Raw genomic sequence first — 14,675 nt, forward strand, 5'->3', positions numbered from 1 at the left:
CTCCAGAGCCTTCTCTCTTTCTATTCTTTCCTTTTCCAATCGTTCCTGCTCTAAAGCTTTTTCTCTTTCTATCCTCTCTTTTTCCAATCTCTCCTGCTCTAGAGCTTTCTCTCTTTCTATTCTCTCTTTTTCTAATCGCTCCTGCTCCAGAGCTTTCTCTCTCTCTATCCTTTCTTTTTCCAATCTCTCCTTCTCCAGGGCTTTCTCTCTCTCAATTCTTTCTTTTTCCAATCTCTCCTTCTCCAGGGCTTTCTCTCTCTCAAGTCTTTCTTTTTCCAATCTCTCCTTCTCCAGAGCTCTCTCTCTTTCTATCCTTTCCCTCTCCAGTCTTTCCTGCTCCAGAGCTCTCTCTCTCTCAAGTCTTTCCTTCTCCCTTCGCTCAGCCTCCAGAGCTCTCTCTCTCTCTAGCCGTTCTCTCTCCTTGGCTCTTTCTCGCTCCATTGCCCTCTCCATTTCCTCTCTCTCCCGTTTCTCCTTCTCCTTCCTCTCTTTCAGCAGACGTTCTTCCTCCAAAGCTCTCTGTCTTTCAAGCTCTTTTTGCCGCTCTAGCTCCATTGCCCTCTCTCGTTCCTCCCTCTCTCTAGCCAAAGCTTCTTCCCTCTCTCGTCTCGCTTTTTCAAGAGCAAGCTCTCGCTCTCGTTTTTCTCTCTCCTCTCTTTCTAAAGCTTGCTGGTGCTCAATCCTCTCTCTCTCCCGTTCCAGTGCGATGGCTCTTTGTCGTTCTTCCTCTGCTGCCCGCTCAAGTTGTCTTTGCTTTTCTTGTCTTTCCATCTCAATCACCCGCTCCCTCTCTCTTTCCTCCGCTACAGCAGCCTTGCGTATACCCCCAGATAGTTGGATGTGGGCTGAATGTGTGCCTGGAATCACTCCGGCGGACCCCAAACCATCCAGAGGCCCTTTGCCAGGAAAAGCCATAAGTGAAGCTGAACCGCTGTCTTGCCTGTCACCTTCGCCATCAGGGCCATGCCAGCCTCCTCCGGAGAAGGCACCCTCGGACTCCATTTTACGTGCCAGAAGGGTAAGCGGACCGGGTTTACGGTCGGCACTTCTCTGCGGCTCTGGGCTGCTGCTGCGACTGCCGCTGCTGGACGAGCCGGAGCTGGAGGAGCTGGGCGAGTGCCTGGCCGCGGCAACAGGGGGACTCGGTGGGCTCTGTTTGGGGGTGTCAGGTAAGGGGAACGATAACTCTGGAGGAGGGGAAGGAGGAGGCGTTGGCTGCCGGAGCTGAGGAGACAAAAGAGGGGGGATGTGCTGCTGCTGGGGCTGTGGGTGGCGTGCTGCACCGGACCGCGCCGCGGGCACTCTGGCCGGCTCTCGGAGGCTTCTTCTCGGGGCGCTGCTGCCCCAGTCTTCGTCATCGTCGCCATCCTCCTCGCTGTCGTCGTCGTCGCTGTCGCCTGCAACCTCGCTGGAGGCAGAACCTCGCTCTGACCGCTGCTCTGAGGCAGGAGCTCGCATAGCCATGGAGCCGGAAGCAGGGGGGCTGGACACGTCTGCCTCCTGGTTCCTGTTCCCCTGTCCTGCATTGACCGAACCAAAGAATCCCTCTCCATCCGAGGGCCCAGGGGGCTTATGTTGAGCAGCTGGTGTGACTTCCTGATGAGCAACGAAATGAATTATGATAACCTCTCTTAGAAAAATAGTGACTAAATTGGTATTTCCACAGACTTAGTTGTATTGTTATTCATTTAATCAATAACTGGAGTGTAAAGTAAATTATCCATGATTTTAACCTTTTTTTTAACAAATCAAAAATCTTGAGATTGTGGCATTAAAATGCAGTCAGACCTCTTTTACTGTAACACCCCCAAACAAAAACCGGTGAAACAGTCTGACTTCAAAACTCCCTTGTTAGTGAACAGAAGTAATCTCTGTGCCTTCAGCTGAGTATAAATCCAGCTGTTCTGCAAAGGCCTCAAAGGTTTGATATAGACAATAAATCAAACAATACGTTAGCTGGAGATTGGCACCAGCAACCCTCCAGACCCCTCTAAGGGACAAGGGTGTACAGAAAATAAATAAATAAATAAATAAATGGATGGATGGATGGATGGATGGATGTGTCACAACAGACACATGATATACATATACATAGTTAGTGTGTTGGATAGAATATGCAATATATAGAATATTCACTGAACTGCACAGCATTCTGGGGGATGTAGGCAGAGGAAAGACTTTAGCTGCTCAACCTCTCACAACTAACGTGGATGGCACCAAATACGTCACTCACTTTTTGGTTACCTAGCAACAACCTGTTGAGTAACTTGTTACTGTGCCTCATAACTGCTTAAAAATAAAAAACAACAACGTGAAGTGATGACTGTGGATAAATCAGGAAAGACCAGGACACCATTTTGGCTGTATTTAACATATTTAAAACAAACAAACAAAAAAAAAAAAACGAATCAATAATTATCAAAAGGCTGATATAAAATGCTCATCATCAGACTGATTTCGGCCATATTGTCCAGCCCTAGTTTAGAGTTGACAATATTGTGAAGAGCAAGGAAGATGGCAGACAGGAAGAAAGTTTTGAAGAAGTTTAAATCCTAGTTAAGGTAATAAAACAGCATCCCAAGTGCTGAACATTTTATACAGATTAATCCCTCATCTGAAAATCCAAGACAAGGCCGTGCAACTACATAAACAGGCTGTACAATGAGAGCATTGATCAGAGAAGCAAACGAGAAGTCAATGTTATCTCTACAGACCCAGAGCTCCGATGGAAAAGTCTGATAATAGGACTGATATTACTTATTTAATCCACATATGTGACCCTTATGAAAGACTGGAAAAAATAAAGCCACAAGAGGTCCTATTTAACATTTGCCGCAAGATAAGTAGACACAGCAAACATCTGGAAAATGGTGACATGCGCAGATGAAACTAAAATTTAAGTTTTTGGCTAATATGCAAAGTGCATTATGGAAAACTAATGCTGCACAGCAATCTGAGCACGCATTTCCCTTTGTGCTGTTGTCCCATATGGAGGAGAAAACTGGTCTAGATTTGATGAAATTGACAAGGATTTTAATACAGAAGAAACCTGTTAGGAACTACGGAAAAAAACTTCAGACGAGGGTGGAGGTTCCTGTTCTAGCAGAACAACTCGGCACACACCAGAACATACTCTGTACAGGTCCAGATGAAAGCACGTTCATGTGTGAGACTGAACCGGTCAACATTCAGACCAATTCCAATTAAGAAATGTGTGGCAAGCCTTAAAATATTTGTTATTTCCAGGCACTCTCAATGTATTTTATTTTTCAGCTTAAGCCAATCTGAATGCAACAATGGGCAAAAATATCAGCACCTAGATAAGCGAAGCTGGTAGGGATACACCCCAAACCGCTAGTTATTCAGAGTACTGAATATAAACAGACACCACATTTTTCAGTTTTCAATTGAAAAACATTTTTCTTTTTTTTTTTGTCTACTTCATAATTGTGCACAAATATGTGGTAGCATATCCTAAAATCCCTCTCCTGCGTTGCAGTTCATGATCATAACGTCACGAATTTAAGGCGCATATCTGTACATGGCACTACAAATTTTCTCATACAACCAAAAAAGTCCCTTTAGTGGGGAAAGGAATGATAAAAATAATAAAAGACATGCAAAAAAAAAAAAAAAAAGAAGAAGAAAGGAAGGAAGGAAAAAGCAGCTTACTAACCTGGGCAGGAGGAGGGCACGATGTACTGTTGTTAACCTGTGTGTGGCCCTCTTGCTCTGCTCACAAACAGAGAATGACAAACTTTCAAACAGACCAACGAGGCGAGTCATAAATAATAGCAGTGGACGGTTCTCTAGCAGCACTCACCGTTCGTTTCATACGCTTCACGGGCCTCTCTCTCCAGACGCTGCCTCAGGAGCTCTTGTTGCTTAGCCAGATACTGCTTGATAAAACTGTTCTGGCTCATTTCCTCGCCAATCTAAATATAGATATGATATTACAAATGAAAAATGATCAAGCGCAGTCCCGCAGGGGCAACCAAACGTACTTTTGCAGACATATAAAGAAGTGGTGTGTTAAAACACATTTGGTTATTTATAGATCAGAGATTGTCGCTTAAAAAGACTCCCAGCCTTTGAAATGACAATAAAAGCACCTCTGAGATTTACCTGAGAGTTGGGCTGCAGTCCGACATGCGGAGTGGAGGTCTTCTGCAAATTCTCCAGCATGAGAGCCTGTTGTGGAGATATACACAACAGGCTGTGTTAGTTAATGTTTTACAATTAATAAAAGGGATGAGCATACGGAATGCAACTAGCAAAAAAAAATTAATCTCACTATTTAACATGTAACCAAATTAAAACCCACATTTTTTTTCAAGAATCCTACAGGCATATTATATGATAAATCTACTTAAATGAGTGCAATTAAGTAAATGAAGAGAATGATTTTTTTTAACAAACTAAAATCTGAAAATGGGCCACTTATGTGGTAATGTGTTCAGATTGATGTGTATTGTTATGCTTTTTATTTTTCTGACAAGAATGCTTTTTAAATATAAGCCAAACAGTTTAGTTTTGCCCTCATCTGACCAAGTGCAAGGTCGTGTCTTAATGTGCAATACTGCTTTCATTTTGGGAAGATTGACTGAACGATGCTCAGTGACATAAACCATGCACATAACACTTTTCAAATATATATTTTTTTATTTTGTAAAAGAAAAGAATGTAAAAAGAAAACAATAATATTATTTTTATTTCACTTTACAACTATGCTCAGGTTTGTGTTTGAATGTCACATATAATCCCTCCAAAAAATCTGGAGCTGTTTTTGCAATCTGATGGTCTTTATAGATAAATCTAAGTGCAGTAAGCAACCAGAAAACCTGTTGATACTTAACGTTTTCTTATCAGAAGCAAGTAAGCTGGGTTTAGGTAATGGGACCCGACCCAACCCAAACAAATGTGGCAACTGTCAACCTACGGGCAAATTTTCACAATGACACTTAATCATAACCATTATTATTGAGCTCTCTGATACTATAATAATGAACCACATGCACAATATAAAAAGTAACCTAACTGAATAATCAAGGTATTATTCACCCTGGTATATGAACACAAATAAATACATACAAACTAATATCTGATAAATGTCAAACAGTATTTTTTTTTACAACTTCGCAACCATAAGATTCTTAGCAACAAAAAAATGACATAATGTAGCAACAAGTGATATAAAGCCCTAAAGTAAACATAATAAAATATGCAGTTGTCAATAAGCGCCGATTACATTCAAAAAAGGAAAAATAAAAAAGTCAAACGAGCCGCTGACATTTGTGTACCACTTTATTATTTACTGCATTTCAGCGGGTACATTGTACACACACCGCGGTGTTTGACGGGACAGAGACTGACGCCAAGTTTCATGGCGGAAAATGTCGAAATGTAAACAAAGTGGCGCAAACAAGACTCACGGGGAGCGCACCCCAGCACCCTAACCGGGTTTATTTTGTAGTGGACACAGAAGCGAGCCAGCAGCTCAGGCCACCGCTCATTTCACTGCGTTAGCAGGGGGAAGCTAACAGGCTAACTGCACAACATTACACCAACAAACAGTTTAGCGTTGGCTAATAAGTTGGATGAACTACAGTGCACACATTGAGATCGGCAAGGCTGTGCAGACAGAACCGCAACAAGCAAGTATGCGGAACAAGCAGACATTTAACAGCTGGGCTCAGCCTCGATAACTCCACTACGCTCGGCAGTAACGACACTCAGTTATCGGCCCTCTACGGAGAGCATCAGCCCGTCTCATCGTTGACGCTAGCTAGGGATTCACCAGCGGCACTGCGTTTCGCTGTAAACCTTACCCCTTTAAGTCTTTTAATGAGAGCATTCTTCTGTCCGCTTTTCGACAGCCCCCTCTCCTCCAGAGCCGCTTTGAGGTCCGCCACACGGAGGGACTGGAGCGGTCTCCCGTCCAGCGTAACGTCTTCGAGGTCCGCCATTTTCCGTTCCTCTAGTCAGTTCCCAACTAGTTCGCCGAGCGCCGCCTTCCTCCACCCTGCGTCACCGCCGCTCACTTCCTGGTGTTGTGAAGAGTCACGGTCCCCCGTCAAGATGCGCCCCTGCACAGCGTTTTACAGCAGCGTTGAAATCCGTGGTGCATTTAAGTCGAGTCGTACATGAAACTGTAAATCTCGGAATGACTTCGAAATTAATGTGATTTTCTCGTTGACAAATTAGACACACATCATAATTCTGAAAACTCCTAAAAAGAGAGCGTGGTATGTTTACTATCATGGTATCCGCCTAACTTATGAAAATATTTAACATATAAAATGGAGGTCAGTGGTATTGTACTGATCTCCCTTTTAGCACCTTAACTGGAGGCGAAGCCCAAAATTAAATTTGTCCTCAGGACCTGATACGGTCTTTTGCAATATCTGGTACTGAAAAGGGTTGTTTTGATATTTGATTAAAAAAAGAATGTGATAAAATAATTGTAAGCCTCTTTCAAAACAGATGATTTCTAGTACGAAGTGTACTTGAATGCACCATGACGTATATAGCCTGTTGCCGTAAGCTTGTGACAGTAAGAATGCGCATTTAGATGGTGAAACCCATTTAGACACAACACCTCTCATAAATATTAAAATAACTAAAAGAAAAATTAAGTTTACAGAACACACAATTCACATTATGCACTTCAAATTTGTGTACATATATGTTATAAATCTATATCAATGTTTTACTTTTTGTAACTATAGACAACATTTTGCGCAAATCCTGCGCAATCTTCACTTCCGTACAGAAAGAGGTTTTAAACTGTTTCCGTTTCCTGTGTATTTTTGCAGCTACACGACTGCTGCTAAGTAGACATAACAGGTATCTAAATATGAGCAAAATGACGTAGTTTAACTTCAAATTAAGCCGGTTTTTGTAATTTGAACAGCTGGTATTAAGTGATGCTAGCTTTGAATTAACGCTCGAGCGGCGGTCTTGCTTAAACCGCATGTAAACAAACCCGGGAGGGTTTCTCCGCCGCTGGCGTTTCAAACTCCAGCAAACTTTTTTCTGGTTGAAAACACTTTCTGAGAAATGTCGTGGTTCAGTCAGGTCAGTCAAGGTCCATACCAGCGGCAGGCCGCTGATGGCCAGCAATTTACAGCCCCGAATATCCTCGGCAGTCCCTATAATCCCACTAGTGTACCAGCAGGAGCAGCGACCCCTGCTACCCAGAGCAACAGCGGGGCTGGCCTGCCTTCTCCAGGCCAGTTTGACCTGCCATCAGCTCCTCAGGCTGCAGCCAGCCCTCCCAGCCTGGAGAACCTGTCCTGCGCCGGTCAAGACAGACAACCAGAGCCCATCTCCTATGTGACCTTCCAGGAGCAGCGATGTGTCCTGAGCTGGTTCCAAGGCTGGAATGACCCCCAGAAGGAGAGGTTCCTGCAGGATCTTGTTGGCAAAGCCGTGCCGGGGAAAGTGTGCACTCTCCTAGACTCACTCAGCACCCTTCAGGTACTCTCTGCTCTGTTACAGGTGAACATGCATTTCTTGAGATGACACTTTAAAAAATAAAAATCTTAACTACTGCTTTGTGACAGGTCAAAGACAAACTCCCCAACATCTTTGAATGCCAACTCCGGCTGTGGACCCAGTGGTTTGAGTCCTGGGGGGAAGAGGAGAGGAATCATTTCCTGCACATGCTGGAGGAGAAGGACCCCATGTTTGTCGCCCACTTCTACAGGAGTGTAGCTGGCACTGCAGGAAGAGACTGAGCAGAAGTCTGCATCAGAGGACATGCATGCAGATACTGCATTCCTTAGATTTCCTACACACTTCTTACATAGAAGGTCCACGCTTTTCCAGTCTCAGATACTCAGATTTCTCAGTCAATTTTTGCCCCGTATTTAAGAAACAATAGAAAGGTTTTTGGATGATTTTACATCAGATGTTCGTACAGTGTTCAGATGTTAAAGATGAAACCTTGAAACACCACAAGGGAGCTGATGGATGGATGGATTGATGGCTGGACAGAGAGATTATTCAACAGAAGACTGGATGTAGAGAAAAGACAGATGTACAACTTAAAAAAAAAACACTTTAACAGCAGTTTCTACAGTTTTTTTTTTTTTTTTTTTTTTGGTGATCGGCGTGTCAGGTTTTTCTGGCAGCAGACACTCCGATCACTTGTTATAAAACTTTGTGATTCCGATCTGCGGTTGATTGACTGGTGCGTCTCTGCTTTTCCAGACCCTGTAGGAACTCTGTTTTTGTTTTTTTTTGTTTTTTTGCTGTTCTTTTTCAAACCCATGTAATTGTTTAAACTGTGATGAAATCCTTTGTGATCATTTGACGTGAATGGGTTTTTTTCTACAGAGATTTGTAATGTTCCTCAATGCCAACATGTTTACAATAAAAACATGCTTTGTTTTATGAAGTTGAACGGTTGAGTTTCAATAAAACTACACAGGTTGCAGTTGATGTTTATTACACCTAGAAGATGACAGTCATAGGTCAATAAACACTTTATGTTTGTTGATTTATTGAATCAAAATCATTCATAAAGACAATAAAATATTTGATTATTAAATCATGTGACTTTTGGACAAATGTGCCAAAACCTGACTTATTGTGTTGCTTAATTAATCCAGTCAGTTGATCCTGGAGGCAGTAAAACTATTGGCTGAGGATTTTCGACATCCTCAACGCAGTAGTTGAGAAACGGGAAGATTCTGTCGGTAAACTCTTGACCTGAGAACGAGTACAGATGAGATCTGGCGCCAGAGTCGTAGAAGGACACCTGTCCCTTGTTGTAGTCCAGCAGGATGCCCAGAGTAATGGGCAGCCTCTCAACCTGAAGGGTTACCGATGTCCTGTCAATCGCTTTGAGCTCATTCTGTTTGTTCAGGACAATGGTCCAGAAACCCTTCGCGGGCCTGAAGGACAACGATCCTTTCCTCTTGGCCGATTCGCTGACCATCCCGATGTGGTAGCAAAGTTTTTCAGCTACGGACACCTCCCAGTAATGGCGGCCTCTCGAGAAGCCGGTTGAGCCCAGAACGCCGAGAACCACGTCGAACCTGCCGGGGTTGTCCTGGAACTGGGGTACGTCGTTGGTGGTGGATACCTCGGTGTTGTCGTTAAAGAAAACTAATCTGGGATGTGCCGTGTTTGGATCCCAGGTGATCTTTGCTGGAAAAGGGAGAAATGCAGATTGTGTGTTTGTTACATTTTTTTAAAAAAAGTTTAAACATGCAGAATACACGGTGTCTGTGTGTTACTTTTAGGGTGGCACTGATTTCTTTAAGTTTGGGTGACTGGTGTGAAACTGATCTTTCCACCGATATTATCTACTGACACAAAGGTCTGAAAATTAGCCAGTAGTTATGTTTCCATTACAAAGGTGCACAAAACTCTGTCGATATTAGGCTCATGTCAAAATACACATTTTCGCAATTGCTCTGTTTCCATTAAATATGAAACACAATTAAAATCACACGGGAATATGTCTGTTCACGTGATAAGTCATTAAAACAAAACAAAAAACATGCCGTGCCATCACCCTCCTACCACTTCCTGCCGTCTCCTTCATCTTTTCCGTCAGTGCTAACATCTGGTTGTTGATGCTGGTGTGATGCGAATTTGCAATTTTACTAAATACACTAATTTTAATGTAGCTGAAAAAACACCTTCTCCTAACGCAAAAACCTTTTAGCAAAAAACATGAGTTTTTTTTTTTTTTTTAAATTGCTGTGTTTTCATAAAGCAAATTTGTTTTCGTAATTCCAATTTGCCCAATTATATGATCAATGGAAATGCAGCTGCTGTCTCTTTTTGTTCTGCGGTGACCCGGTCACATCTTTATGTGCGTGGTTAACAACAGCCACACCACTGTTGTAAACTTAGTGATTTTGTTGCTATATTGAGCAACTTTTCAAACAAACAAACCAAAAAAATTTGATTACAATGGAACTGGAAAGTCTGGGTTTTTTTTTAAAGATCGGTTATCGACCAAAATACTCCAATCAGTGCATTTCTAGTTGCTCTCCTAGCAATCCTGACTCTTGCGTGTGACTCACTGTTATAGATGGTCCTGTCTTCCACGTTGGTCAGTTTGGCCACGGCGTCTGAGAGGAGAGGAACAAAGCATGACTTCCTGGTTCTGATCTGAGCTCGTGTTTAACCTGTAGTTCCGAGGTGAACATACTGTTGTAGTCTTCCTGCAGCCGCTCCTTCTCCCGCTGCTGTTGCTCGAAGTTGTGCTGCAGCTTTCTCAGGGCGGCGTCCTTCTCCTGCAGCTGCTGGTGGAGACGATCCGCATCCTCCTGGCTCTGCTGTAGCTGCCTCTGCACGTCTGTTTTATCAGAAGCTTACTGTGAATAACACAAAATAACACAGTAGATCTTCTCTGCAGGTCCTTTTTGGTTTTTTTGACCTCTCACCTTCACAGTGGGTGTTGGCTTTGCAGCACGTTTCCAGCTCCTCCGTTTGCTGCTTTAAGTCTGAGTGAGAAAGGAGCTGTAGTGATTATAACGCCAAGTGACAAGAGACCATTTTCAGATTGGCACATAAGAAGCAGCTTAAAATGGAATATTTTCCGAAACACGTCCACGTTCAGGTAATAGAGACTGATCTTTTCCAGTAGATGACAGGAAGGCTGAACAGAACACAGCAGCAGGGCTCATTCTATACCTCTATTGGCGTTCTCAAGTTTTCTGTTTTCTTTATCCTGTGTTCTTAATTGTTGTTCCAGGGCTGAAAAGAGAGGGAGAAGAATTACCTAAGGCAAGTGTTGCATGCTGTTTGGGGCTATTTATGACACGCACGCACACATACAGTGACTTGGAAAAGCATTCTGAGTCTTTAGACATTTTCATATTTTGTTACTTTGCAAACGTGTTTTTATTTAGCAGATAAACAAACAGTAGCACAGCTGTGAACAAGAAGGAAAATTAGAGTGAAAATGTTACCGAATTGGTAAATGTGGTTCACCTGTGTGTAATTTAATCCAATTTTTATCCATCTGGCCTGTGAAGGTCTCAATAGTTGCGTTTCCAATCAAATGTTCGCAAGACTTTGTCAATATTCCGCTGATGTCACCAAACGCAATTTTTGCAATTGCGGTATTTCCATTAAACAAGAACCGCAATTAAAATCACGCGCGAGTACGTTTGTTCACGCGATAAGTAATTAAAAACATGCCCGCCTACCGCTTCCTGACGTCTTCTTCGTCGTGGTTTGAGCCAGTGGCAACATCCGGTCGTTGATCACGTGACTTGTGTGACGTGTTTTCATTGCAGTTTTACAAGCTAAAGCAATTTCGTTACGGCCAAAAAACCCAGCGCCAAAACTTTTTTTAATCGAAAAACAATAGTTTTTATTTCTTTTTTGAATTTGGCATGTCTCCACTGAACGATTTTATTTTTGAAATGTCAAATTGTGCATTTATATGGTCAATGGAAGTTAACCTAAAGGCTGGTTAGAAAACAAACAAACTAGGCAAAATCCAGACCAATATCCACTGAAAACTGTATACATTCAATCTGAAGTTGAGTTTTTTAGCAAAGATCTGATTCTATAGATGTGCAAAGCTGGCAGGGACATACCCAAAACAGATTTGTGGTAAAAGACAATGCGATAAAGTTTTGACTCAAGTTGGCTGAACGCACACCGCACTTCGCATTTTTATTTTTTAAAAGAATGTAAATCCACGGATGGTTTTCCTTACTTTCCTCCTGTATAACTATACGCTACTTTATGTTGATCTGTTACATAACATCATAATAAAATACATAGAGGTTTGTGACAAAATGTGAAAACAAATTTACTAGGAATACTTTTGTAAGGCACCCTACAGTAAGTATTTGCTATATTACTGCGTAAAAATAATAACAAACCGGCAACTTTCTTCTTAGCAGTTACAGAAGTTCCTTGCTTTGCTTTTTTAAGCTCAGCCCTCAGATTGGCGATATCCATTACTGACAGAGACAGAAAACACACAGTTATTCCAGTGGCAAATTAAAAACAAGCAAAATGTTAAACTAGTACATAAAAAGAGTTTATACCTAGTTGAAAATTCCTTGCGTCTGCCTCCATGAGCTGAGCTTCAGTGTTTTGCAGTTTCTTCTGAGCAAAATCGAGTCTCTCTTGAAGTTCTGAAGATTTAGAAACACATGCATATGAGCCAAAAGTACAATTTAACCTTAAGTAAATGTATTAGTTATCGCTTTACCTGCGAGGTTTACAGCATACGTCTCATTGAGATCTGATATTTCCTCCTGCAGTGGTACGATTTTCTCATTCAGTTCCATAATCTGAGCAGCTAAACGAAATAAACAAGGCAGTGACTTAATGGTTTCTTTTTATTTATTATCTAGTAATTATGTTTATTCTTATTTCCGAAAGGACTAAATACTCACACAGATTCGCAATTCTCAAGGTTGACGTCTCCAGCAAATTTGTTTTCTTTTTTATCTCAGTTCTGACCGATTCCAATTGATTTTCAAGATCTTGGAAATAGGAAAGAAAAAGAAAGCGTGAGGTGTGTCCATGGGATGTTTATTATTATTATTATTATTATTATTATTATTATTATTATTATGCATCACCTTTAATTTTCTCAGCTTGTGCTCCCAGTTGGCTCTCCATCTCCTTCTTCAGCGTGGCTATTTCGTCTTTTTGAGTCAAAATTTTAAATGCTGACAGAGAAAGATGTGATAATATCAGATCAGCTACTGAGCATGCTCAGCAGTGCACCACTCATTTCAATGATACCTACTGAGCTTTGTGTTTTCATTGTCTGTGTCCCGAATTCCTTCTATCAGGTGACTGAGATGATCTTGAAGTCCTGCAGTTACAAGTAGTTTTTTAAATTCATATTAAATTAAAACTTATCCAGTGTTAGCATAATGCTAATGTGTTTGCTACTCACCTTGGATCTTGGTGTAATCTGATTCGTTTGAGGCCACAGCTACCAATCGATCGATCTCTACCTGTACAGCAATAATCTGTAAAACTGAAAGATCCGCACATTTTTAGTCGGCTCACGTAAATATCATCCAAAAGAGTCATTTATTTATTTAGTCGTTGGCTTATGTCTTACGTCTTTGGGACTGCGTGCTTCGTTGTTTCAGCTCTTCTGTTACTTTGTCCAGTTCTGCACTTTTCTGGTCAATAATTCTTTGAAGCTCTTAAAAAAACAGAAATATTTGTCAGCTAGCTAGCTTGATATTGAACTGTACACAGTACAAGGATATAAGAAAGACAAAGATTTGTATTTTTTGTGATAGGTGAAAGCTTTTTATTTTGTTACTTTATAAACCTTTTTAAATCTATTTCTTAGCAACAAGAACAGGATATGGGTTCCTTTCCCTTAAGAAACACTTGAAGTAATTTAGCTAAAATAGCTAAAACAGCATTTGTGTGCACAGTTCATGCAAACCCACCTTCAACTTTAGTTGGGGAAACAGAGTTTCCAAGCTGCTTCTTTAGCTCTTCCAGCTGCACAGTCAGTGTAGAAACTTGAAGAGCTTAAACAAACACAAGCTTTTTGTTACCATCGACACCTTTGGTCTTCCAAATCATAGAAAAGATACGCGCAGCTTTACGGCTTACCAAGAGACGTAACTGTATCAGATTTGTTCTTGAGATCCACGATCTTGGCTTCCAAACTTTTCTGCAGGTCTACCAAAAGTAAAATCAAAAATTTTAAGTTTTGAATTCAAAACATTTCCTCCAGCAAGGGATGAAGAGAAGTAAGAGTCACCTTGAATTTGCTGCTCATTTGTAGAACACTCTGCATGAGTCTGGTTCAAGCTGATCTGCAGAGCTGGTAGAAATAAAAATGTTTTTTAAATCATTTATGAATTAAATATATTCCCAGCAGCCTACATGTTTACTAAACTTACTTTGGATCAAGTTCTGCTGTTCCTGGTTCTCCTCTTCTTTAATCTTCAGTTGTTCCTTCAGCTCTACGAAGCGTCAGGTAAACACAAAATGAACAATGACGTCTCACTTGCTCTTTCCAATCGTAAAAAGAAGACACAAAACGTAAACAGCAGGAGACCACTCACTGGATACCGTGGCAACGGCTTTTTTTTCTTCACTTTCCTTTTCCTTTTCGAACTCTCTCAGCCGGCTTTGCAGTACAGAGATTTTTACCACTGAATTAACCAGAAACAAAGTGATGAGGCACACGTAAATGTTCATTTCTGATAAAGATTGCGGCGTTTTCTCGCTTCACCTACACAGTTCGCCGTTTTCCTGGTTCTTCTCCTTTATCTCCAAGTAAACATTTTGCAACTGTGCCTGCTTGCTTTCAAGCTCTCTGTTGAGTTCTGATTGCGGGAAGAATTAAAAAAAATTATTAGTCATTTGCAGGAGATCAATAATGGACTCACAATGGTCAAAATAGAAGGAAAAAAAAGAAGATTGTTTTTCTTTTTAGTGGTCTTAATCCTCTTCCGCAATAATGTGATACACCAAGACAAAATATTGCATTATTTTGAGATTTAAGGAAAATTATAAATTATTTTTTTTTTTTTTTTTACAAGTAAAATTCTGAAAAGTGTGCCAAAGACTATAATTCTTTCACTCAATGTTTTTTTAGAACCACCTTTTGGTACATTTATTGTTTTTGCCTATATTTCTTTGGGGGGGGGGGGGGAGTGCTAGGCCCCCCCGGGTTGGGAAGGTTTTTTTATTTTTTTCCC

The 14,675-nt window shown here is 41.3% G+C and overlaps 3 protein-coding genes across 4 annotated transcripts in view; 1 reads left to right on the forward strand and 2 right to left on the reverse strand.

The window, feature by feature from the left end:
- The window catches only part of acin1a (apoptotic chromatin condensation inducer 1a), a 23,831-nt gene extending 17,790 nt beyond the window's left edge, over positions 1–6,041 (reverse strand). The window contains exons 1-5 of the mRNA XM_015014856.1: positions 5,829–6,041; positions 4,126–4,191; positions 3,824–3,935; positions 3,677–3,732; positions 10–1,596 (exon numbers count right to left, since the gene is read on the reverse strand). Of these exons, the coding sequence (XP_014870342.1) occupies positions 10–1,596; positions 3,677–3,732; positions 3,824–3,935; positions 4,126–4,191; positions 5,829–5,966 (1,959 nt within the window). The 5' untranslated portion in view covers positions 5,967–6,041. The remainder of the gene's footprint in view (positions 1–9; positions 1,597–3,676; positions 3,733–3,823; positions 3,936–4,125; positions 4,192–5,828) is intronic.
- A 729-nt stretch (positions 6,042–6,770) lies between these two features.
- cunh14orf119 (chromosome unknown C14orf119 homolog) lies at positions 6,771–7,830 on the forward strand. 2 transcript variants are annotated; one of them, XM_015014853.1, is made up of 2 exons: positions 6,771–7,500; positions 7,566–7,830. In XM_015014853.1, exons 1-2 carry the CDS (start codon positions 7,060–7,062, stop codon positions 7,737–7,739), a joined length of 615 nt encoding a protein of 204 aa, XP_014870339.1. In that variant the 5' UTR covers positions 6,771–7,059; the 3' UTR covers positions 7,740–7,830. The 2 variants fall into 2 exon arrangements, with proteins under 2 accessions (XP_014870339.1, XP_014870340.1); XM_015014854.1 differs by having other exon boundaries at positions 6,775–7,479.
- Positions 7,831–8,435: 605 nt separating this feature from the next.
- The window catches only part of LOC106934753 (centrosome-associated protein CEP250), a 19,596-nt gene continuing 13,356 nt past the window's right edge, over positions 8,436–14,675 (reverse strand). Inside the window, exons 25-43 of the mRNA XM_015014852.1 lie at positions 14,211–14,300; positions 14,037–14,126; positions 13,872–13,934; positions 13,730–13,792; positions 13,579–13,647; positions 13,410–13,493; positions 13,067–13,153; positions 12,896–12,979; positions 12,743–12,811; positions 12,573–12,662; positions 12,384–12,473; positions 12,197–12,286; positions 12,030–12,119; positions 11,862–11,942; positions 10,657–10,719; positions 10,407–10,466; positions 10,172–10,318; positions 10,044–10,091; positions 8,436–9,156 (exon numbers count right to left, since the gene is read on the reverse strand). Coding sequence (XP_014870338.1) covers positions 8,603–9,156; positions 10,044–10,091; positions 10,172–10,318; positions 10,407–10,466; positions 10,657–10,719; positions 11,862–11,942; positions 12,030–12,119; positions 12,197–12,286; positions 12,384–12,473; positions 12,573–12,662; positions 12,743–12,811; positions 12,896–12,979; positions 13,067–13,153; positions 13,410–13,493; positions 13,579–13,647; positions 13,730–13,792; positions 13,872–13,934; positions 14,037–14,126; positions 14,211–14,300 — 2,012 coding nt within the window. The 3' untranslated portion in view covers positions 8,436–8,602. The remainder of the gene's footprint in view (positions 9,157–10,043; positions 10,092–10,171; positions 10,319–10,406; positions 10,467–10,656; positions 10,720–11,861; positions 11,943–12,029; positions 12,120–12,196; positions 12,287–12,383; positions 12,474–12,572; positions 12,663–12,742; positions 12,812–12,895; positions 12,980–13,066; positions 13,154–13,409; positions 13,494–13,578; positions 13,648–13,729; positions 13,793–13,871; positions 13,935–14,036; positions 14,127–14,210; positions 14,301–14,675) is intronic.

This window comes from Poecilia latipinna, unplaced genomic scaffold, assembly GCF_001443285.1.
Source record: "Poecilia latipinna isolate Pla-1442-1.1 unplaced genomic scaffold, P_latipinna-1.0 Scaffold1855, whole genome shotgun sequence".
Classification (NCBI taxonomy): domain Eukaryota; kingdom Metazoa; phylum Chordata; class Actinopteri; order Cyprinodontiformes; family Poeciliidae; genus Poecilia; species Poecilia latipinna.